Source organism: Oryctolagus cuniculus, chromosome 18 (assembly GCF_051225735.1).
Source record: "Oryctolagus cuniculus isolate XC-2025 breed Fujian yellow rabbit chromosome 18, ASM5122573v1, whole genome shotgun sequence".
Taxonomy (NCBI): domain Eukaryota; kingdom Metazoa; phylum Chordata; class Mammalia; order Lagomorpha; family Leporidae; genus Oryctolagus; species Oryctolagus cuniculus.
The window spans coordinates 59,752,858-59,769,657 of record NC_142884.1 but is presented as its reverse complement, the minus strand read 5'-3'; the positions used below and the strand labels follow the sequence as shown (position 1 = coordinate 59,769,657).

Sequence of the window (16,800 nt, the reverse complement as noted above, 5' to 3'; positions counted from 1 at the left end):
ATGGAAGCTAAAACACTGGAACGCCCAATGTGGATGGCAGCAGGGGCCCAAGTACTTGGGCCATCTTCTGCTGCTTTCCTAAATGCTTTAGCAGGGAACTGGATCAAAAGCAGAGCAACAGAGACGTGAACCTGGAATGCCAGTGTTGTAAGTGGCAGCATAACCCTCTTCACCACAATGTTGGCCCTGTGTCTTACCATATTCTTGGTGGTTTCTTTTTGAAGCTCAAATGTTTAAAAATTTGTTAAAATTTATTCATTTCTTTGAAAGGCAGAGAGACAGAGAAATATTCCATCCCCTGATTCTTAGGCCTGGGCCGGGCCAAAGCCAGGAACCAGGGAACTCCGTCTGGGTCTCCCACATGGCTGGCAGGGACCCAACTCCTTGAGCCATCATCTGCTGCTTCTCATGGTGTGCATTAGCAGGAAGCTGGCGTTGAGAGTGGAGGTGGGACTCAAACCCAGGTACTCTGATAACGGATGTGAACATCCTAAATGGCATCTTAACTGCCACACCAAATGCCATCCACATGGGAGACCCGGATTGAGTTCCTGGCTTGGGCCTGGCCCATCACTGGCCATTGCAGGCATTTGGAGAGTGAACCTATGGATGGAAGATCTCTGCGTCTGTTTCTGTCTCTCTGCCTTTCAAATAAAATGAAAATAAATAAAAATTTTAAAAGGGAAAAATAAGAACAAAAGCTTGTTGGAATTGTGTTTAATATGCAGACCAATTTGGGGAGAACTGACAACAATATTTAGTCTTCTAACTCATGAACAAAGTGTAATGCACCATTTATTTTGGTCTTTAATTTTTCTTAGTATTTTTAGTTTTCAGTGTATATGTCTTCAATATTTTTTGTTAGATGTATCCCTAAGTATTTCATATTTTCAAACTATTGTAATGATACCAGTTTTTAAATATCAATTTCCATTTGTTTGTTGCTGGTATATAGAAATACAATAGATTTTTTGCATATTAAATGGATATCCTAAAAATTGATACTCCACTTATTAGTTTTAGTAGGTTTTTTGTTAAACCAATCAAATTACCTACATACAATTTCTTGTAGTATGTGAACTCAGGCGATTTTAATTCTTCCTTTTCAATTTGGATGCCTTTTATCTTTTTCTGTTCTGATGACACTGGTGAGAGACTCCAGTATGATGTTAAATAGGAGTGGTGAGAGCAGGTATCTGTCTTCTTTCATGAAAATTTTTAGTCTTTACCTTTAGGTATGATGTTTGCTGTAGAACTTTTTGTTTTTGTAGATACACTTTGTCAGGTTGAGGACATTCCTTTCTATTCCAAGCTTGTTTGGTTATTTTTCTGAATTAAAGATGGATGTCAGCTTTTATCAAATGCTGCTTCTATATTTGTTGAAGTGACCCAAAGGGTTTACTTTTTAATTTGATTTTGTTACATTTATTTTTTTTTTAAATCAACCCTGCACTGATGGGGTAAACCCACTTGGTTGTAATGTACTATTACTTTAATGTAATGTATATTTAACTCCTCAAAATTGTTTAGACTTTTTGCATTTATCTATGAGGGATAGGTCTATAGTTTTCTTTCTAGTGGCTTTGGTTTAGTATCAGGTAATGCCAACGTGATAGGATAAGTTGAGAAGTAGCCCTTCTGTTAAACTTTTGGAAAAGTTTGTGTAGAATTGGTGTTTTTTTTCCCCTTATATGTTTGTTAGAATTTACAAATGAAACTGTCTGAACCTGAAGTTTTCTCTGTGGAAAAGTTCTGAAGTATAATAATTTTTTTTTTTAATCTTTTTTTTTTTTTTGGACAGGCAGAGTTAGACAGTGGGGGGGAGGGGGGAGGGAGAGAGGAGAAAAAGGTCTTTCTTCCTTTGGTTCACCCTCCAAATGGCTGCTACGGCCGGTGCTGCGCCGATCCAAGCCAGGAGCCAGGTGCTTCCTTCTGGTCTCCTATGTGGGTGCAGGGCCCAAGCACTTGGGCCATCCTTCACTGCCTTCCCGGGCCACAGCAGAGAGCTGGAATGGAAGAGGAGCAACCGGGACAGAACTGGTACCTCAACCGGGACTAGAACCCGGGCTGCCGACGCCACAGGCGGAGGATTAACCTAGTGAGCCGCGGCGCCGGCCGATAACTTTTGTTGATATAGTACTATTCAGATTATCTGTTTTTTCTGGATGAGTTTTGAAGGTTTGTATCTTTTAAACAATTTGTCCAATTTACCTAAGTCATTGAATCTATAGGTATGTTGTTGTATATAATATTCATTATTTTTTTTAATATATGTAGATTCTGGGGCAATGTTATCTTTCTCGATCCTAATGTTGGTAAACTGAATCTTTCCTCCTTTTTTCCTAATCTGTCTGAATAGAGATTTATCAATTTTAGTGATCTTCTCAAAGCACCTGCTCTATTTTTCTGTTTCCTATTTCACTAATTTCAGCTTTGATGTTTGTAATTTCCTTTCCTCTACTTAGAGTTTAATTTGCTCTCTAGTTTTTCGAAAAAATGTTAATTAATTAATTTGAAAGGCAGAGTTAGAGAAAGAGAGATCTTCCATCCAGTAGTTCACTCACTCCCCAAGAAGCTGCAATAGCCAGGGCTGGGCCAGGCCAAAACCAGGAGCAAGGAGGTTCTTCCAGGTCTCTCATGTGGGTACAGGGGCCTAACACTTGGGCCATCTTCTACTTCTTTCTCAGGCACAGTAGCAGGGAGCTGGATTGGAAGTGGAGCAGCTGGGACTCAAACTGGTACTCATATGGGACACAGGTGCTGCAGACAGCAGCTTTGCCCATTGTGCCTCAGTGCCGGCCCCTACTTTCTAGTTTCTTAAGGTGGAAGCTGAGGTCATTGATTTAAGACTGTTTTCTTTTCTAATATAAATATTTAGTGCTATAAATTTCCTCCTAAATACTACTTTAGTAGCTTCCCACAAATTCTGCTATGTATTACTATTTTCATTTTCATTTCATTCATTTCTAAATGGCAGCTATTTAAGCCACTGTAGCTTCACTTAAAGAGAATATTTGGATCTTCTATTCCTATTTTTACACATATTTTTAAAAGGTAGATTTTAGGGGCCAGTTTTGTGGCATAGCAGGTAAAGCTGCCACCTATGATGCTGGCGTCCCATAGAACCACTGGTTTGAGTCCCAGCTGCTCCCTGCTAATGGGCCTGGGAAAGCAGAGGAAGATGGCCCAGGTACTTGGACCCCTACACACATGGAAGACCCAGAAGAGATTCTTGGCTCTTGGCTTCAGTCTGGCCCAGCTGTGGCTGTTGACGCCATTGATGAGTGACCTGCAGATGAAAGATCTGTCTCTCCCTCTTTCTTCCATCTTCTGATGCATTCTGCAAATAGCGTCAACAGCCAGGGCTAGACCAGATTGAAGCCAGGAGCTTCTTCCTGTCTCCCACATGGGTTCAGGAGTCCAAGCACTTGAGACATCTTCCACTACTTTTCCAGGTGCATTAACAGGGAGCTGGATTGGAAGTGGAGCAGCTGGTTTTTGAACTGGTATGCATATGTGATGCTGGCATTACAGGCTGCAGCTTTACCTGCTAAACCAAAAAATTCTAAGAAGTTTTATATTATTTATGAGCCGGCGCCGTGGCTCAATAGGCTAATCCTCCACCTTGCGGCGCCGGCACACCGGGTTCTAGTCCCGGTCGGGGCGCCGGATTCTGTCCCGGTTGCCCCTCTTCCAGGCCAGCTCTCTGCTATGGCCAGGGAGTGCAGTGGAGGATGGCCCAGGTGCTTGGGCCCTGCACCCCATGGGAGATCAGGAAAAGCACCTGGATCCTGGCTCCTGCCATCGGATCAGCACGGTGCGCCGGCTGCAGCGGCGGCCATTGGAGGGTGAACCAACGGCAAAGGAAGACCTTTCTCTCTGTCTCTCTCTCTCTCACTGTCCACTCTGCCTGTCAAAAAAAAAAAAAAAAAAAAAAAAAAAAAAAAGAAGTTTTATATTATTTAAACAACATATTTTTATACATCTTTATAATTTGTTAGATTATAAAATAATAATGCTCATTGTTGAACATTCTAAAAATTTATAATCAGAAAATAAAATTGGTTAATTTTTGAAAGAAAACTTTTGCTTAAAGTAACAGTTTTTGTCCTTTAGAAATGAAGACTGACCTGAATTTATTATTGGAGTGTATAAAGCATCAAATGGACAACCCTGTTTCACAAAAGGAAGCCTTGGTCTCTATTCATTCAATTTGTCAACAAAACAGTAAGATACAATCGTGAATTTTTATCTGTGATTCTAATTCTTTTGTACTGTGATATATATACATACTTTTTAAACTTCCACTCAGTTACTATACATATTATGTTGCTTTGTTCATGCATTTTGTTTTATCCTTTAAAGAATAATGAAAATAAACATGGTTTCCATTTTGTTTTGTTTGCACCCCCTACAGGTAACGCAGGTGTTTATTTTCGGGAAATTGGTGGTTTGGTATTTGTGAAAAATCTTGCAAAGTCAAGTGAACATAGTACAGTAAAAGCAGCAGCCTTATATACATTAGGAGCTATTGCTGAAAAAAATGGTAAGATATATTAAACTTTATTTCATTATACTTCAAGCATTGTGTCATACTTAAATTTTACAAAAATATTTATTTATTTATTTGAAAGAGCTAGAGAGAGAGAGAGAGAGAGAGAGGGAGAGACAGAGAGATCTTCCATCTGTTGCTTCACGCCCCAGATGGCTGCAATGGAGCCAGGATCCAGGAGCTTCTTCCGGGTTTCCCACATGGGTGACAGGGGCACAGGCACTTGGGCCATCTCCCACTGCTTTTCCCAGGCCATTAACAGTGAGCTGGATCAGAAGTGGAACAGTTGGGACTTGAACTAGCACCAATAAGGGATGCCAACATCACAGGCGATAGCTTTACCTACTATACCACAACTCAGGCCCCCTGTGTTATATTTAATTAAACTAATAATAAATAATTTTATAATTAAATTCATTTGTTTTGTCTGTTTGAATAGTTTTATCCAGGTACTTTATTCAAACAATGAAGATTGCTTCAAACCTTCTTGTATGTGGGTTAATATGCTTTCAGTACAGAAATTCATGTTGGCAAGAATATTTTTCTGTAGAGTACCTGAAATGAGATTGAATCTAAACCACTGGTTTGTCAAACCAACTTTATATTCCTAAACTTTTGTTCACTAAGTATTTCTTCATCACCTATTCAGAACCAAGCTCTGTGCTAGTCTTTGGGATGCTGGGATAAATAAAATGGTCTTTGCCATGAGACAGGGGCTGATACAAGTCCTAGGCAGGGATATGTGCTGATTATATCACTGTCTTCAAATGATTGTTGTAAAATTCTGCTTTTCTCAGATTATTACAAAAAATAACTGCAGTCAGGTGAATATCATTTGAAAATATTTTTATTTCTGGAAAAGTCTAAAAAATCACCAATTTCATATTCGTCCCTTTGTTTTTTATGGCAGATTATGAGTTTTCTCCAACTTTTATTTGCTATTTTTTTTAAGATTTATTTATTAATTTGAAAGACAAAGTTACAGAGAGATAGGGAGAGACAGAGAAAGAGAGAGATCTTCCATCCACTGTTTACTCCCCAAGTAGCCACAATAGCCAAGGCTGGGCCAGGCTGAAGCCAGGAGCTTCTTTTGGGTCTCCCACAAGTGTTCAGGGGCTCAAGCACTTGGGTCATCCTCCTCTGCTTTCCCAGGTGCATTAATAGGAAGCTGGATCAGGATTAGGGTGGCTGGGACTCAAACCGGTGCCCATATGGGGTGCCGGTGCTGCACATGATGGCTTAGCTGCTATGCCATAACACTGGCCCCTATTTGCTATGTTTGGTTACTTATCCTCTTGAAACTTTTTGTCATATTTATTTTTTATTTATTTAGTTTTTATTGGAAATTCTGGGAGATTTCAATGTATTTTGGTGCCTAGATGAAGTACTTTTCATTAAGATACTTTTTCTTTTGTCTACTGATTGAGTTAAGCATATATTAGTTTGTCAGAGATTTTATTATATAACTAATAAATGTTAATTTAAAAAGATCTGGTTAAGAAACATACCATATTAACAACTTTGCATATTTTAGAACTTGTTTGTGTTAATATAGTGAAACTAAAATTATATTTTGTATTTCAGTTTACTGTCAGCAGACTTTGTGTACTTCAGAATTGTTTGAAGACTTAACTTGGTTCTTATCTAATAATGATTCAAGCACAAATTTGAAAAGAATGTCTGTTTATGTTATTTTGGTTCTGGTTTCAAACAATAGTAAGTATATTCTCATGAAATTTTTAAAAATATTTATTTATTTTTAAATATTTATTTATTTATTTGAAAGAGTTACACAGAGAGGGAAGGAGAGGCAGAGAGAAAGAGAAAGAGAGAGTTCTTCCATCTGCTGGTTCATTCCCCAATTAGCCGCAGCGGCCGGAGCTGCGCCGATCCAAGCCAGGAACCAGGAGCTTCTTCCAAGTCTCCTACGTGGGCACAAAGGCCCAGTGACTTGGGCATCCTCTATTGCTTTCCCAGACCATAGCAGAGAGCCTGATCAGAAGTGAAGCAGCCGGGTTTCGAACCGGTGCCCATATGGGAGGCTGGCACTGCAGGCAGGAGCTTTACCTGCTATGCCATAACATTGGCCCCCAACAAAATATTTTAAATAATAAATTCTAAGGCTATGCTTTCTGGGATTTTTAAAAAAGATTTATTTTATTTATTTGAAAAGCAGAGTTATGGAGAGAGAGGGAGGGAGGGAGGGAGAGAGAGAGAGAGAGAGAGAGAGATTGATCGATCGATCGATCGATCTTCCATCTGCTGGTTCACTCCCCAAATAGCGTTAATGGCCATGGCTGAGTCAGACTGAAAGCTAGGAGCCAAAATCTTCTTCTGGGCCTCCCATGTGTGTACAGAGCCCAAGTACTTGGGCCATCCTCTGCTGCTTTCCCAAGCACATTAGCAGGGAACTGGATCAGAAGTAGAGCAGCGGGACTTGAACCAGCACACATATGGGATGTTGGTGTCACAGGTGTCGGCTTAACCTATTAAACCACGATGCCGGCCCCTGAGATCATTTTTCATAATTCCTTAAAAGAGATTTACCTGAGGGTATAGAACACCAAAAAGCACCAGGAGGCACAGTGTTCTCTCCTGAGCCTGAAGCCAGTTGGCGTTGCTTTGCTCTGACTGCCATTTGCCATAGACTGTGGTTCTTCTCTTCCTTTGGGATAATAACAGGGAGAGGATATAATCTGAGTGGCCTACATTAAATAAACTAATAAATAAACTGAAGTAGTTAGGAGTTTTAAAATTCTAGTCCTTTTTTGATTAAATATTTATTTATTTGAAAGGCACAGTTACACAGAGAGAGAAGGAGAGGCAGAGAGAGAGAGAGAGGTCTTCCATCCACTGATTCACTCCTCAGTTGGCTGCAATGGCCAGAGCTGCGCCGATCTGAAGCCAGGAGCCAGGAGCCAGGAGTCTCCTCCGGGTCTCCCATGCGGGTGCAGAGACTAAAGGACTTGGACCATTTTGTACTACTTTCCCAAGCTATAGCAGAGAGCTGGATCGGAAATGTAGCAGCCAGGATACGAACCAATGCCCATATGGGATGCTGGCACTACAGGCAGAAGCATTACCCGTTACACCACAGCGCTGGCCCCAAAATTCTAATTCTTATATAAATGTCTTGTTTTAAAAATATTTAAGAGGCAGAGAGAAACACAGAGAGTTTCCATCTATTGGTTCACTCCCAAAATATCCACAACAACCAGGGCTGGGTCAGGCCAAAGCTGGGAGCATGGGACTCAATCCAGGTCTGCAACCTGGGTGATAGGAACTCAATTACTTGAGCCATTACCTGTTGCCTCCTAGAGTGTACATTAGCAAGAAACTGGAATCGGGAGCAGTGGTGGGACTTGAACCCAGGCACTTTGATATGGGATGTGAACTTAACTGCTATGCCAGTTGCCAGGCCATAGTGTCTTCTTTTTAAGCTCATCCAAGAAATACTATCTTTAATGAAAATGAAATTAATAGCATTTTAATCATTTGATATTTGTTAATTTTAAAAGTGATTTGTACTACAGTCATTAACAAATGTTGAAAAGTAATGGCCAGTGCTGTGGCATAGCAGGCTAAGCCTCCACCTGCAGTGCCGGCATCCCTTATGGGTGCTGGTTTGTGTCCCAGCTGCTCCTCTCTTGATCTAGCTCCCTGTTAATGGCCTGGGGAAGCAGTAGAAGACGGCCCCTGCACTTATCTGGGAGACCTGGATGAAGCTCCTGGCTTCAGATCAGCCTAGCTCTGAATGTTACGACCATTTGAGGAGTGAACCAGTGGATGGAAGACCTTTCTCTGTCATTCCCTCTCTTTGCCTGTAACTCTGCTCTCAAATAAATAAAGTCTTTTTAAAAAATTCCCCAAGATGAGCTTTCTTAAAAAAAAAAAAAAAGTAACACCTTTCTGAATGGGCATTTGGTGCAATGGTGAAGACACTGCTTGGGACACCTGCATCCCATGTCAGAATGCCCAAGTTTGAGACCCAACTCCACTTCTGATTCCAGCTTCTTGCTAATGCACACCCTGCAAAGCAGGAATTGATGGCCCGAGTGCGTAGGTGGTCCCTGCCACCTATGTGGGAGATCGGATTGAGTTCCCAGCTCCTGGCTTTGGCCTGGCCCAGCCCCAGCTATTGCAGGAATTTGCACCCAACAGATGGAAGATCCATCTCTCTTTCTCTTTGCCTTTTGAATGAATGAATGAAAAGTAACAACTTTAAAGGAAAAAGAGAGGCAGGCAAATCATTTGGTAGATTTTCTGGTGAATTGACCATTTACTTTCAGTGTTTAATGTATTAGGCAGCAGTGGTCTTTATTTTGGAATAATTTTAGGTTTATAGAAAAGCTGCAAAGATAGTATAGAGTCTTTCTGTATAACTATTGTGCAGGTAAGTTTTTTTTTTTTTTACCTTGCCTTATTTCTTCAAATTGTGAGAACTTTTATATTCATTTAATATGTGTCCAGAATTTTTTCTATTTTGAAAAACTAGAAAGGATCAAATTTATTTTTTTTTCTATTTTGGAAACTATCTTGGTATTATAACATAGAAACATAGATGCAAAGTAAAGGTTTTATAAGTTTTGGAGGAAATTTGAGTGCTGTCAGACTCTGAGCATAAGTAGTATATTTTTCATAATAATCTTGATCACAATTTTTTTCTATTGTAATAAAATTTAACTTAAAATATATAAAATTTCATTTCTGTGAAATTATTTCTAAAGTCATATTCATGTAATATATGGCTTTTCTTTTTGAGGACCTGGACAAACTCTCGTGAGAGAAACAGATTGTATTACTGTTCTGTCACAATTGTTCAAGTAAGTAAATACAAATTTCTTGCTAATTATTCACTACTTAAGACCTCAACATATTTGTGTTAATTTTCTTCTTTTTACCCTAATAGGAAAATTCTTTCAAAATATGAGTTGGATTTGTCAGATGAAAATATTTTCCAGAATTACCAGTTGTGGGCTTCAGTATGTAGTACTCTGTGTGTCTGTGTTAACAATCCTCAAAATGGTAATCATTTCAAATATTTCATTATAAAAATAAAGATTAAAAACAGATACTTAAACTGATATATTCCATATGTCATACATGATTGTCTTGGTCTCTTTTCAGATGAGAATCAAAGGTTTTGTTGTTCACTGTTTTCACATGCTAATGATTGGCTAATAAACTGCATGAAACCTGAGATAATTCGCCCTATTTGCGCATTCATTGGCCTCACTCTTGCAAATAACAGTTAAGTATTCATTATTCTCTAGGTCATATTTGAAGAAACATACTTCAAGTGATTTAATTCACTATTTAATTGAATTAGTGTATTATAGTAATTTGAGTCATATTGGATGCATTTAGATTATTTAAAATGAGAAAATGTTAAAAATAGATATGAAGAGGATTTTAGGAAGATGGTGATGGCAGAATAAGGTTTTTTTTTAAAGACATATTTATTTGAAAGTTACAGTTACAAAGAGGAAGAGACAGAGAGGTCTTCCATCTGCTGGTTTACTTCTCAAATGGCTGCAATGGACCAGGCCAAAGGAACTTCTTCTGGGTCTCTCACATGGGTGCAGGGGCCCAAGCACTTGGGGGCATCATCTGCTGCTTTCCCAGGTGCATTAGCAGGGAGCTAGATCAGACGTTGAGCAGGCAAAGGAAGACCTTTCTCTCTGTCTCTCTCTCTCACTGTCCACTCTGCCTGTCAAAAAAAAAAAAAAAAAAAAAAAAAAAAGAAGAAGTCGAGCAGCCGGGACTTGAACTGGTACCCATATGGGATGCTGGTGCTGCAACCAGTGGCTTAACCTGCTACACCACAGCGCCAGCCCCCAGAATAAGTTTTTAATATCCATAAATAATAGAGCAACTGGATAGCAAAACTAAAAATCCATGGAGTATATTCTTGATCACAGTTATATTAAATTAGAAGTGAATAAAAATAAAATATCTAGAAAAGCCTAAAATTTCAGGTAATTAAATAACAGTATTTTTTAAAGAGTCAAAGTATAAATCATTATGGAAATTATTATTAAATATTTATTCATTTGGAAGGCAGAGCAGCAGAGAGGGGCAGAAAGAGAGAGAAATCTTCTATCAGCAAATCTACTCCTCAAATAGTTAGAACATCCAGGCCTGGGGCAGGCCAGAGCCAGGAACTTCATCTGGATATCAGGGGCCCAAGACTTGACGTCCTCCATTGCCTCCCCAGGCACATTAACAGGAAGCTGGATGGAAAGCAGAGCCATCAGGACTCCAATTAGTACTCTAGCATGGGATGTCAGCATCGCGGGTGGTAACTCAACCTGCTATGCCGTAATACCAGTCCCAAGGAGATCATTTGTTTTTAAGGTTTTGTGTATTTATTTGAAAGGCAGAGCAACACAGAGAGGGAGAGAGGGAAAGAGAAAGAGAAAGAGAATGTCTTCCATCTGCTGGTTCACTCCCCAAATGGGCACAGCAGTCAGGTCTGGGCCAGGCTGAAGCTAAGAGCCAGATCTCACAGGAGTGGCCCTGCCAGGTGCATCATTAGGAAGCTGAATCAGAAGCAGAGTAGCTGGAACTCCCAGCCGGCTCTCCAGTGTAGGATGCTGATATTATAGGCAGCACCTTAACTTACTGCATCTCAACAGCAGCCCCAAAGATAGTCTTTTCAAAAAGTGGATATCTGTATGCAAAATGTGAATCTCAACCCTTATTTCACACAGTATTTACAAATCAACTTGAATGATTGTCAGACATAAGAGTGAAAAAATAGAAAACTTTTAGATAAAAACAGGAGAAAATCCTCATAACTTAGGTCTAGATAAAGAATTTTTAGGATATAAGAAGCATGAGCTACTAAAATGATAAACTGTATTTCATTGGAATTAAAATCTTTGTTAAGAAGATGAACGGTGCGGGCATTTGGTCTGGTGATCAAGACAACACATAGAATGCCCAAGTCCCGTAGTGGAGTGCCTAGGCTGGAGTCCCTGCCCTGCTCCTGATTCCAGCTTCCTGCTAACGCACACCCCAGGAGCAGCAGGTGGTGGCTCAAGTACTTGCGTCCCTGCCACACACATGGAAGACCTCAATTGAGTTTCTGGTTTCTGATTTGGGCCTGGCCCAAACTTGGCTGTTGTGATTATCTTGGGAATGAACCAGTGGATGGGAACTCTCTGTCCTGTCTCTTTCAAATAAATTTGCCTTTCAAATAAATTTTAAAAAAAGAAAAAAACATAACTAGGAAATCACTCTTAAAAAAAGGTATAGTAGGCCGGCGCCGCGGCTCACTAGGCTAATCCTCCACCTTGCAGCGCCGGCACACCAGGTTCTAGTCCCGGTTGGGGCGCCGGATTCTGTCCCGGTTGCCCCTCTTCCAGGCCAGCTCTCTGCTGTGGCCAGGGAGTTCAGTGGAGGATGGCCCAAGTGCTTGGGCCCTGCACCCCATGGGAGACCAGGATGAGTACCTGGCTCCTGCCATCGGATCAGCGTGGTGCGCCAGCCGCAGCGCACCAGCCGCGGCGGCCATTGGAGGGTGAACCAACGGCAGAAGGAAGACCTTTCTCTTTGTGTCTCTCTCTCTCACTGTCCACTCTGCCTGTCCAAAAAAAAAAAAAAAAAAAAAACTATAGTAGATGTTTGTTGCAGCAGTTAATTTGCTGCTTAGGATGACCACATCCTGTGTTGCAGTGCCTGGGTTTGATACCCGCCTCTGGCTTCCTAATCCAGCTCCTGCTAATGTAGACCAGGGGAGATGGTTTAAGTACTGCCCCTTCTCCTACCCACTTTTCTGGCATTTGGGGAGTGAACTGTGGATAGTTCTGCTCTCCTTGCCTTCTTACTTTCTGTTTGTTTGTCTCTGTCTTTTTATAATTAAACACACACACAAAGTAAGCCACAGACTGGGAAAAAATTTTTTTAAAGACTTATTTGTTCATTTCAAAGAGTTAGAGATGGAGAGATAGAGATTTTCCGTTGGCTGATTCAGTCCTCAGATGGCCACAGCTGCTGGGGCTAGGCCAGGCCAAAGCCAGGAGCCAACAGCTTCTTCCAGGTCTCCCACATGGCTAGCAGGGGACCAAGCACTTGTTCCAGCTTCTGCTGCTTTTCCCAGGCCATTAGCAGGGAGCTGGGTCAGAAATGGAGCTGGGACACAAACCAGCACCATATGGGATGCTGGTATTGCAGGTGGCGGCTTTACCTGCCGTGCCACAACGTCAGCCCCAGGAGAAAATATTTGAGGAATATACATCTGATAAAGAACTTGTACTCAGAATATGTTAAGAACTCTTATAAAAGTCAATAATAAAACAAAAACAATTGAATGATTTTAAGAAGTGGAAAAGAGATGTTTCCAAAGAAGATATCACTGTTAAATAAGTACTTGAAAAGATGGTCAAGATCATCAGTTATAGAAATCCCAATTAAGGGGCTGGCACTGTGGTGCTGCGGGTAAAAGCCCCAGCCTGAAGTGCCAGCATCCCACATGGGTGCAGGTTCTAGTCCTGGCTGCTCCTCTTCCGATCCAGCTCTCTGTTATGGCCTGGGATAGTAGTAGGTGATGGCCTAAGTCCTTTGGCCCCTACACCCATGTGGGAGACACAGAAGAAGCTCCTGGCTCCTGGCTTTGGATTGGCACAGCTCTGGCCATTGCAGTCATCTAGGGAGTGAACTAGTGGATGGAAGACCTCTCTCTCTGTCTCTACCTCTCTCTGTAACTCTGTCTTTCAAATAAATAAAATTAAAAAAAAAAAAATCCCAACTAAAATCACACAGAAATACCATTACATAACCACTAGTGTGACTAAAAATAAAAAACTGGTAATGTTAAATATTGGTGAGGATATGGAGCAACCAGAAATTTTACACATTGCTGATGTATGTCTATGTGTTCAGATGTTTAAAGCAAATGCTCATGTTTCACATGCAAAGGAATATGTCTAGAATTCCAAAAGCTGGGATCTATTTCCATGATATCTTTACTTTCTCTGAAAACCAACTTGAATGAATGATATTATATGTCCTCAATACTCTGAACAAATTGGTATGAAAAATAGTTGTATGTTGAAAAGAGGTGCTTTAAAAAATAAGTTACCTTACTGATATATATATATATATGTATATGTATATGTATATATATGAACACAGATAGGGATTAGATTTTTAATTCTTTAATTTTGAGATTCTTAGTATTTCAAAAAAGTCAATATTATATTTAGCGCCAATTAGTTCAATGAAATTACATACTTGTTTGAGATATTAATAGTTCTACTTTATTCCTTAAGCATATGTTCAGAAATACTTTGTATCTGTGGGTGGACTGGATGTATTGTCTCAAGTTCTTGTGCGACTGGAATCTGATTCACATGAGACTGCTTCCTGTGCTAACCTTGCAGTGGTGGTGACAAAAACATTGGATGCATGTATTGCTGACAATCGTAAGTGAAAAAGCTTAGTAATTTTTCTACAATTGAATTTTGTTTAAAATTATGGTGAATGAAGAAATAATAGATTTTTAAAAAAGATTTATTTATTTATTTGAAAGAAACAGAAGGAAGGAAAAAGAGAAAGAGAAGATGGACTTATTGATCTTGCATCCTCTGTTTCACTTCCCAAATGGCTACAGTGGCCACGGTTGGGCCAAGCCGAAGCTAGGAACTTCTTCCACGTCTCCCACGTGGGTTCAGAGGCCCAAGTACTTGGGCCATCTTCCTCTGCTCTCCCAGCATTAGTAGGGAACTAGATCAGAAATCAAGCAGCCCGGACTTGAACCAGAGTCCATATGGAATGCCAGCACTACAAGTGAAGGTTAACCTTTTGTGCCACAGCACTGGCCTTGAAATGGTAGATTGAACACTAACATGAATTAGACTTCTAGTTTCTCATAAATGGGAAGGAATTTTAGAAGTTACAAAGCTTGACTCTTTATTTCCATGGAGATCATGACTTCCTTAAGAACTCAAATCTAACTCTTCTGACTTTACAAGTCAGATGATAGAATCAAAATAAGATTTTTATCATCATTTCCAAACCTTTATGTTACTTAAAGAGCAGCATTAAATGAAAAATTTTGGATTTGAAATCAAGAGATATTTTAGAAGCATAAGATGGAAAATCCAGTTTGCAGATTTTAAAGAATTATTTAAAGAATTAAAGTATGCCTCTTTCTGGTAAGTAAGGGTGTGAATTACCCAGTGCACTATAATAAATGAGCAGCAGAACCATACTTGAACCCATGACTGCTTCTCACATGTACAAACGCTGAAGAATGATAATCTATAAATCTCTGGAATAAGAAACTCTATTGGTATTCATAAAAATAATTGGGACAAAAGTAGATGATTTTTGAAAAACAGTTAAAGAAGACTTGCTATGTGCTAAGCTCTAGAAATACAAAAATGATTAAGATATTGTCCCTTGAGGAATTTACAACTTTATTGTTGACTTCAATCTTGGGCTCTGGGTGAACTTTGGAGAAGTTTAGCTTAAAATGATGGACTTCTTGAATTTCGTCACATAGCATAGATTCAGATATGTTTCATTGAATAATTAACATTAGTAAATCCTTGGTCAGTTAATGTATTTTAGTGTTAGGCAGCTATTGATCATAGAGGAAAGCATTTACTGTAAAGTCCAGGTAAGAAAAGGAATACAAGGAGGGTGGTATAACCATATTCAACTTTAGAAAGGTAGAAAGGTGGTAGTATTTCATAGTCACAAAATTATGCAAAATAATTCAGAGGGATTAATGAGGTTACTGTAATAAGTCATCAACTTATTACAATTGTTTTTGTATTCACACATGTATATTATATGTTATGTGATACATGTTTATTGGATGTTATATATAATATAATAATCTCTTTGGGTATATAATCTCTTTGGATAAACTTAAAAATAGAGTATATGTATATTTATGCTTTAAATTTGTACTTATTCTCTTTTTCCCTCTATATTAATAGCTACTTTTGGGATAGTATTATCCAAGTACCACATTGTTTCGAAACTTCTCGCATTACTGCTTCATGAAAGTCTGGATTCAGAAGAAAAATGTAGCATCATACTTACTCTTGGTTATTGCACAGAGGATTGTGGTAAATAAGCATTGGATTTATTTGGTGCGCTTATTAAGACAGTGGAGTATAAATATACATTTGCCCCCCCCCACCCCAATCATTTAGGCCCAAAACCAATCATCTTAGCTCCTTATCCTCTTTCACACATTTTATTCAGTCACTAAGATTTGTGGCTATGCTTCTGTTTATCCCTCCTTATTCCTTTCTCCCCAGTTCTCAGTTTTGGCCCTCTACTCTTCAATATTTTTCACCAACTATTGCAGGAGCTTCCTCCCTAGGGTCCTTCCTTCTATCTCTATTTTCCAGTTCTTACTTCACATTGCTGTACACATCTGATTCTTTTCTCCCTTGCTAAAAACTTTCAGAGGCTCTCCCTCTACCTGGTACTCCCTCCTCTCTATTGTCTTTCTCCTCCCTGCTCCATGTTCCTTGTTTACTTTCCTCCCACTCTTCCTCTGTCCAGTCTGCTCATTCTTGCCACCTCCACTTTCTCCTCTCTTTCCAGTCTCCTCCTCTCCTTACTTCCTCTGCTTTTCTATTCCTCTCCCTTTGTTTTCTTGCTTCTTCCAGGCACTTTTCCTTCCTTCATTTTCTATTCTCTATATCAGTTTCTCTATTGTTGCTCTCTGTGCAATTTAGGATTGACTTTCTTGTTTTTTAAACCAAGTAAGGGCAGTCTGTCTGCTGTTATGACACTATTTGGCAGCATTTCAGAGATCATCATTTTTGAGACTTAAGTATTTTGTATAAGTGGTTTTCTATATCGAAAAGATTTTAAAAATTATGTTTTTCTTTATTTAAAAAATTTACCTATGTTTATAATTATCACAAGGAAGAACTATGACCTAATTAATATAATTTATGATAAAATAGATATCATCCACTTTAATTTTTTATGTTTTCCAGAGGAAAATCAGTATGACCTTTTAAAAAACAATGGGCTTCCACTCATAATGCGAGCCTTAAATGAATCTCAAAATGAGGAACTAAACAGAGCTGCTACTTTTGTGCTTTATAACTGCAAAAAACTTAGTAAGTTTACTGTTACTTTAAGAAAGTACCAACCCAAGTTTGTACAGGGGAACTTATATCATCTTAAAGAGCCAAGCCCTTTAAGTTCCTACGTTCTTCCCACATTTGAAAGGCAGAACATATGAGGGTCTTCAAAAAGCTCATGGAAAA

At 39.4% G+C, this 16,800-nt stretch overlaps 1 protein-coding gene and 1 pseudogene across 7 annotated transcripts in view; both read left to right on the top strand.

Annotated features, from left to right (window-relative positions):
- Positions 1 to 16,800, top strand: part of TERB1 (telomere repeat binding bouquet formation protein 1) — a 48,478-nt gene that overhangs the window by 7,102 nt on the left and 24,576 nt on the right. For 5 of the 7 annotated variants that reach the window (XM_089320183.1, XM_051846873.3, XM_051846876.3 and 2 more), the window contains 9 exons: positions 4,117 to 4,227; positions 4,418 to 4,546; positions 6,137 to 6,268; positions 9,315 to 9,375; positions 9,462 to 9,577; positions 9,680 to 9,802; positions 13,828 to 13,980; positions 15,505 to 15,636; positions 16,525 to 16,650. In XM_089320183.1, the coding sequence (XP_089176309.1) occupies positions 4,119 to 4,227; positions 4,418 to 4,546; positions 6,137 to 6,268; positions 9,315 to 9,375; positions 9,462 to 9,577; positions 9,680 to 9,802; positions 13,828 to 13,980; positions 15,505 to 15,636; positions 16,525 to 16,650 (1,081 nt within the window). In that variant the 5' untranslated portion in view covers positions 4,117 to 4,118. The remainder of the gene's footprint in view (positions 1 to 4,116; positions 4,228 to 4,417; positions 4,547 to 6,136; positions 6,269 to 9,314; positions 9,376 to 9,461; positions 9,578 to 9,679; positions 9,803 to 13,827; positions 13,981 to 15,504; positions 15,637 to 16,524; positions 16,651 to 16,800) is intronic. The other 2 variants (XM_089320186.1, XM_089320185.1) reach the window with 2 other exon arrangements.
- On the top strand, positions 7,062 to 7,255 carry LOC127491410 (small nucleolar RNA U3; annotated as a pseudogene).